The sequence below is a fragment of the Limulus polyphemus genome, unplaced genomic scaffold (genome assembly GCF_000517525.1).
Source record: "Limulus polyphemus unplaced genomic scaffold, Limulus_polyphemus-2.1.2 Scaffold252, whole genome shotgun sequence".
Lineage (NCBI taxonomy): Eukaryota > Metazoa > Arthropoda > Merostomata > Xiphosura > Limulidae > Limulus > Limulus polyphemus.
In genome coordinates this window covers 73,391-81,346 of record NW_013665862.1, presented here as the reverse complement: position 1 = coordinate 81,346, position 7,956 = coordinate 73,391, and the positions used below count along the sequence as shown (strand labels likewise).

At 34.7% G+C, this 7,956-nt stretch overlaps 1 protein-coding gene across 1 annotated transcript in view; it reads right to left on the bottom strand.

The window, feature by feature from the left end:
• The window catches only part of LOC106478805 (cytochrome P450 4c3-like), a 22,464-nt gene extending 15,651 nt beyond the window's left edge, over positions 1-6,813 (bottom strand). The window contains exons 1-3 of the mRNA XM_013939374.1: positions 6,802-6,813; positions 4,392-4,424; positions 560-721 (exon numbers count right to left, since the gene is read on the bottom strand). Of these exons, the coding sequence (XP_013794828.1) occupies positions 560-721; positions 4,392-4,424; positions 6,802-6,813 (207 nt within the window). The remainder of the gene's footprint in view (positions 1-559; positions 722-4,391; positions 4,425-6,801) is intronic.
• Positions 6,814-7,956: the final 1,143 nt, after the last annotated feature.

Genomic DNA, 7,956 nt, shown 5'->3' with positions numbered 1-7,956 from the left:
GATATTAATTAAATTATAAATATATCAATTCATGTGAATATGACGGAAAAATTTCATTTTTTTTTCTGAAAAGGTGGTGTCTATTTACTTGTGACCACACTGTGTATATGTATATAACATAGTTTTCAGCTTTAGATAAAAAAGAAAAATAGTAATTATTATTATTATTATTAATTAATAATATTAATAATCATTAGAAATTATTATTTTTGTGAATATAGAATGTAAACAAAAAACAACATCCATCATATAATTATGTACACAAATAACTCAATTTATAGAGATATTTTGTTTGGTTAAAATGATTTTTGAAAGTAAGATTGCGAATTTGTAATCTACTAGAATCGTATTATAATTTAACCAGTAATTAACATTCAACATGGTATGTCCAAATAGTATTAAAAATTCCAGTTATTTTAAAACATTGAAGATCCAGTTTGAATCTGTTTTGAACTTTCTTTTCCAGACAACATTAATACAGGTTTATTATACTTTTAAAAAATTGAAGTTCTGCTGAAAAGAGAAGCAAAATCAGGCACAGAGTTAAAATATAATTTACCTCGACGGTTTCAGGCTTGTAAAAAGCTACAACAGGTCGCATTCCAATCCAAAAACGGAAAAGTCTTTCTTTATCGAACAGGTGAGCAAACCCACAGAGGGTTTGGAACAACACTGGCACCAAGAAAAAAAATATGTCAGTTTGACTTAAACCTCTAAACATCTATTATCTCAGAATACCCACAAATAAAAAAATATATAAATAAACAGTAACCCTTTTGTAGCATTCATTTTAAATTCACAACAAATGACAATACTTTTTTTGTGTTTTACGAAAGTTTTTATTTCGTCCATCACGAAAACAAGTTAAGAACAATGCCTTTCGACGAGCGATAACAGAACCGAACCATTTCTTGGTTATATAAAACATATTTATTATTTGAAATTGTGAAATTTAGAGAAGATTATAATTTTTGGTGATTATTGCACTTGTGGCTTCGTGAATTTGGTAAATTTAAGCACGATTTACGTATCCCAGTTTCCTAATTTATACAAGGGAAGCAGAGTACATATCTCACAAATGGTGTATGTTAACTTGTAGACACAGGTGAATTAATTCCAAGAATAATTTCCTGCATTGTTTTTCAAAATTTTTACAAGTGAATGCGTATCACATAAAGATATCACTTTTACCCGACCTTAAAGTTGTTAATATATTGTACTACCAAGTTCTCGGTACATTTTCATCGGCTCATGACCAGATATATCACACCATTCGTACCTCAGCAATTTCCAGATAAACAACCAATGTGTTCGGATGGATTTTTGGCAAAAGAAGTTTAAAAAATTTGGAGATATAGATCGCAAGTGACAAACATAATAATAAGTTTGCTTATAAATATTTCACATTTTCGGCATCCCATAATCTCCTAAGTTCAGTTCATGACACTGAAGCATCTTACTTCGAGAGTATAAATTTATGTGGCATACTTGTCGGGTCACTTAAGGTGTTTAAGGGATGTCCGAGCAGTTTTGTCAGAGCAGTGTATTTAATACGTATAAATTAGAAGAATCCAACACTCTATGTTTTTTAGCATGTATATGTAAGTATATAACACTACATGCTAGATAACGGTTTTCAATAAATCACAATAAAATCAAATCTTGAACATTAAATTCCTTTGACGGAAAACTTATGTTTTCTGGTTCTGTAACAAAGATCTATTAAAACTCGTTTTATACACTAAAGTTATTTTCAAATACAAAGCCTAAATACTTGTTTATTCTTACACAAAAGGTTTAGTTTATAGGCTAGTTATAGTCACGTGAATTGTGACTTGTATAGCTACTAGTTATAACTTTATAACAATGACAACGAAAAGCTCTTATCGACCATAACTCGCAGAAATTTACTTCAACCAACTATTGCTTACTTGCTTATACAAATATATTATTCATATATTTTGATAATTTTTACATCGAATGGAATTATGATTGTTTCCGTCTTTTTATAATCACACCTTAACATAATCCAGACAATCGTTTAAAAAATAATTATCATATGAATAGTCAACCATAACATATCGGGATCATTTTGAACACGTCTCAATTTTGCGATATTTTACATGGTTTTTCAATTACTTTATGTAGTCATAAATCGATTTAAACAACCTAGAGTGCGTTTGTAAACAGAGGTTAAGGTTTTCCTTTAGAGCTAACTGTTACTGATTTACATCAATAGATGGCATCGGTGCATGAATTTGTTATATTGCCATTAGTCGTTGATCCAGTGTAATGGCGGAGCCTATATAGAGTACTACTATTTTCGCACTAATAAGCTCTCACGTGACATGCATGTAACTACTTGTTCCAATTAAAACTCCTATGTTGTTATGAATTTTTTTCTAAAGACTGGTCAAGCTAACATTTAGGAATGCATACAAGCCAATCATAGCACCCACGAAAATAAAACTAGTAACAGTAAAAATTGACTGCTGCGAATAAACAGCACAGACAGATAGATTGCTAGTCGTCAAATCTATTAGTACTCTTCAGAGAATTGTTCAGTAATATTAAGCATTTTTGATTTCATAACAATATGATCTGTATTATTTGAAGTATAAATTCTGTGAATTTATACAATTTTGGGCTGTTTTATAAGTTTATCTTTGTATCGTTCTTTATGATAGATATACCTCACATGCAAATTAAGTGTTATATATTAAAGCTAAAATCTAGGGTTTTGGAACTGAATTCTTATTCCAAATTTTCTTAGCCAAGTATACCAAAAATAAATGAAGTAAGAATAAAAATATCGACTTATTTTCTAATGTTTAGGTCATCGAATAATCCAGTATTTCGAAAGGGACCTTCTAATATATATTCAAAACGCTTCAACTGAAGAAAGTTAGCGTAAAATACATTGTGCATGAAAGGTATTGCCTGGCAAGCCATCATGCAACATAGTCTGTTACCATAAAGAAAACAAAGCGTTCCTTCATAGTTTCTTCTGAGCAGTGTTCATGTGTGCCAAATTTACGCCCCTACCCAGTGGAACAGCGGTATGTCTGCGGACTTACAACGCTAGAAACCGGGTTTCGATACTCGTAGTAGGCAGAGCACAGATAACTTTTGTGTAGCTTTGTGCTTAACTACAAAAACTTAAAATTTAGAGTTCTCGTGCAATAAAAATGACCAATTTTTTATATATCATATATACAATTACGTATGTAAAAAATGGCATCTTTGTGAGCATAGTGAGATCACCGTGATTTGTGTACCGGTTTCATTTTACATATTACGGGAACACTATCACTGTTCACGCTTGCAAAAGTACTAGGAACTCACACATGCACGTGCGCGCCCTAAAACTAATAGCAGATAGGTCTTCAAGACCTTCCAGCCTTCTACTATTGAGTCATATGTTAGTTTTCAATCACAAGTCCTCCCAAACTTACTAATATCAAGAAGTCGAGTTCTTGTCGTTTCGTATTAATTTTTGGTGGGTTTGTACCAATGTAGTAAGAAACTAATAAACTGAGAAATGCTAACTTTCAAAATACGATATACCTGCCCCTCCAAATTTCCATTTACTCCCCTATTCGGAGAGTTTAGCATCTATTATTGCTTAGCTCCGTACATTTTTACAAGTTACTCTCTAGATTTAGCAAATGGATACATAGACACATAAAAAAGGGCCATTTCTTATCATTACTTTAAATATATGTGCTGTATTGAGTCAGCCTTATTTCTCACACGTGTCTGCCATCTCTAAGTATATTCGGTATATATTTTATTAGTTCAGGAATTAACAAATATCAATAGTTTTTAAGCATGATAGAAGGAAAATTTGCTATTACATCTTTAGAATCCCTGTATCTTACATGAAATCATAAATGTACAATGTAATATGTATCTCCTCAATATTTTTGTTTGTTTGTTTTTTGTTTTTAATTATGCACAAAGCTACATCAGGGCTATCTGTGCTCTGCCCACCACGGGTATCGAAACCCGGTTTCTAGCGTTGTAAGTCCGCAGACATACCGCTGTGCCACTGGGGGGCGCTCAATATTTTTATAGTGCGCAGTTAGATACAACACACCATTCGGTATCCCAGTAATTTCAAGATACAATCGTCCTCAATGATCTCCAATATGTCCATGACTGTGTATAATCGTCCACAATCCTATTGACATGCAAACGACAATGGATCTCATTAACTCTTCTTATAAGAAATTTGGACTCTCCATGAATACGAAAATAAAATACAAAATCATCTTTCAACCGAAACCTTCGAGACCAAACTTCAAACCGCCCGAAATATTTGTCGATGGAGAACCACTGGAATGCGTGGATTACTTTCCGTATCTTGGCAGTCATCTATCTTCGAACACCAATATTAATAAGGAAGTTGAAAGCAGAATACGCTGTGCTTGAAATGTTTTTTACAGACTAAGACAACACGTATTCGACGACAAAGATATGAGAAAGAAAACCAAGTTGATGGTTTACAATACGATGGTCATCACTGTTATCCTATAGGGTAGCGAAACATGGACAGTGTACAGAAGACGCATCAAAGCCCTTGAGGGATTCCATTCGTCGAACCCTTTGAATCAAATGGGATGATAGAAGAACCAACATCAGCGTCCTCGAGACGACGATTTCACAGGCACTGAAGTCCAGCTGATAAAAGATCAACTTCATTGGGGCTGTCACTGTCTCTGTATGCAGGAACATTGCCTTCCTTGTCAAGTCCTCTTCTCGGAACTTCATCACCACACACGTTGTCGGGGTGGACAAGCAAAAGGATGGAAGGATAACCTGAAATCCAACTTCAAAATAAAGTATCCATCAACCTCAACACATGGGAGGAAGATGTGCCTCACTGTTCCCATTGGCGTCGTCTAATCCATCATGCGACAGAAACATTCGAAAATTGATCGAGGGGAAAACGAGAAGCAAAAGCAACGAAAGGGGAAGAGAAAGAAACCAACCCTTTTTTTGCGACAACGTCTTCCTCTGAGCATTATCTGTCATAGGTGTTCCAAACAATGTAAATCTCGAATTCGGCTGTTCAGTCACATGAGAACACATTCAACCTAGGAGACGTCGTATTCGCTAGCGAAGGACTGCCGACGAATTTCAAGATAAACAACTCGTGTTTTCGGATTGATTTTTGACAAAACAATTTCCAAAATTTTATTATCAAGTTAATGAGGTCGTACATAACATTAGCAGTTTCAGACTTTATATATATAAAATACTCAAATTCACATTTTCATCTCCTTAGATCCACAGATGGGTCATCACTAAATTCACAGACTTTCAATGCTAAAATCTGGGATTTGATTTCCCTTGGTTGACAGGGTGCATATAGCACATCGTGTAGCTTTGCACTAAGAAACCAACAACAACCCCCTCTCCACACTATTGATAAAGAGGCGTTCTCGGATGGGTGGTTGACTTCAACCAAAGAGTCTGGCAGCACACACGAAATTCTTCTAAGATTTATGACATCTTTATTTTGAAAACTTATACATTTTAAGTCATTCAGCCTTGTTTCTCATCTAATAAAGAACCTTTCAATAAAATTAAGTAAAATATTCAAGAAGGTTTGACGTTGATATACGCTGCAAGAACCATAGCAGAAAGTATATTAGATCAGTCGAGTGAATCAGAGAGAAGGATATCTAGTTGAGGTTCGAGGGTTCAGGCTGGATGGCAAGAAATTAATAATACAACCTTTCCATGTATCAAGATTTGAGTTCTAGTTGTACTAACACAAATACAAAAGAAAACAACACCCCAAAAGCTACAAAACTATCAGTGACAAGCTAAACTCAAATACGTGATTTTCAAAATTATTGATATTGATTGCATATCTACTGTCATTGGTTGTGAGTGATTCAGTGATGGAGTAGAACATTAAATTTATCACCTTTATATACCTTTCAGTATATGTGCATACATTTATATTTTAACACATTTTCAGTTGAATATCACAAGATGGATCCTTCGGTATTGACGAAACCACTTTAGTGAACATTGCCACAGCAATTGTAATCCCTGAGCATACAACCAACGCACTGGTTGATGTAGCAAGCCAATGGCGTAACAGTAATGATGGAGTTTGTAGGATTCTGCCTTAATGAGGGAAGCATTCATATCTTTGATCCTTTGAAGAAAACGAAGCTCCAGACTTTTGCGTTATTGACAGTATCAGCTAAGAAAAATGACAGCACTACCACAAATGTAACTGTTGTAAATTCAGACAGAAAATTGTTCAGCACAAGAGTTATAGTGACTAAGGCTAGAAATATTGTATAAGCTGGCTGTTGACCTGAAACAAGTGATCAAGTATAAGCTGGCTGTTGACCTGAAACAAGTGATCAAGTATGAGCTGGCTGTTGACCTGAAACAAGTGATAACGTTTGAGCTGACTGTTGACCTGAAACAAGTGATCACGTTTGAGTTGGCTTTTGAACCGACACAAATTTTCAAATATGAGCTGGCTTCATTTCTCTAGTTGCTGTCTCACGAGGTTGACACATTTAGGAAAGGGGCCAAGAGTATGCTGCTTGAAGAAGAAAATAACATAGCTGTATCAATAACACTAACACCTGGACAAGATGACAAAAAATGCAAGGATGGTGAAATGGTCATAGTACATATGACTGAATTTTCTGGTTCTACAACCTTTATTTTTATTTAACTCAGTGAAAACGTACTGAAGTTGGTCACAAAGCCATTGTATGATGAACACTGTAATCGTGCTGATGTCATCTCTGATAGATATGATACGACAAATTCCATTAAATTCTTATATCAGACAGCATTTAAATCAAAATACATGGGCCACAAACACAGCCTTTGAAAAATTGGAATGCATTTATTTATTTCTCGAAGAATAAGACAACTCTTATTCAATTCACATATGAAATGTTGTCATTTGTTGGCCCAACAATACCACCCACTGATCAGGATACCTTTTGTATCAGGTTGGTTTTCAAACAAGGCAGGAAATTCAAAGAGTTTCAAACTGTGGATCAGTAATGGTGGATCATCTCTTTAATGTACAGGAAGGAGAAGATACGAGCCTTATTCTGCATTATTCTGATGCAACACAAGGAAGATATCATTGCTGTCTCGTCACCTGAAACAGATGTCATAGTCCTTATGTCTATTTCTCTGCACAGCTCAATCCTAAATTATGGTTCAAACGGGTAAAAATGATAAATACCAGTACAATCCTATCCATGATATTTATGAAAATTTAGGAGAAGAAATGTACCCTCCATTTCCACCTTTTCACGGATTAACAGGTTGTATTCTACCAGCAGCTTATATATGCAGGTTATTAACAGGTTGTATTCACCCAGCAGCTTTTATCGTAGGTTATTAATAAGTTGTATTCTACCAGCAGCTTTTATCTGAAGTTAAAACAAAACCTCTAAATCATGTTCAACAAAGTAATTTACTTACACAAACATGATAATGTAATAGGGAAAGCTTTTAAAATAACTAATGTAGACAAGTAACCTTGACAAAAATTACTTGTTTTAATATAATAATATCAAAATTTGTTTGGCAAATGGCTTGGAAATTGTTAGTTTGATTTCTGAGCCAGTATTCGCATTCATAGCAGACCCTCCCTCCATGAAACATTGCGTTGAGAAGGGTGGTTTTTAAGAATTTTGGTAATGCCTTTCAAAATGGACACAGAACGTGACACCAGGACATATAAAAGTTTGTGAGGTATCAATCGCTCTTTCCAAAAAGGGAGGGGGGCTGCGAAAATTGATTTTAGAGCTTCCAGTGAAACCTACATCTCAAATTAAGTGTATATGCCAATCGACACAATGGGGTATCCGCGCTGTGTGCATCACAGTGATTGAACCACGAATTTTAACGTTATGAGCCCTCAAGCTTACCCCCGAAACACCGAGGGACCAAGTT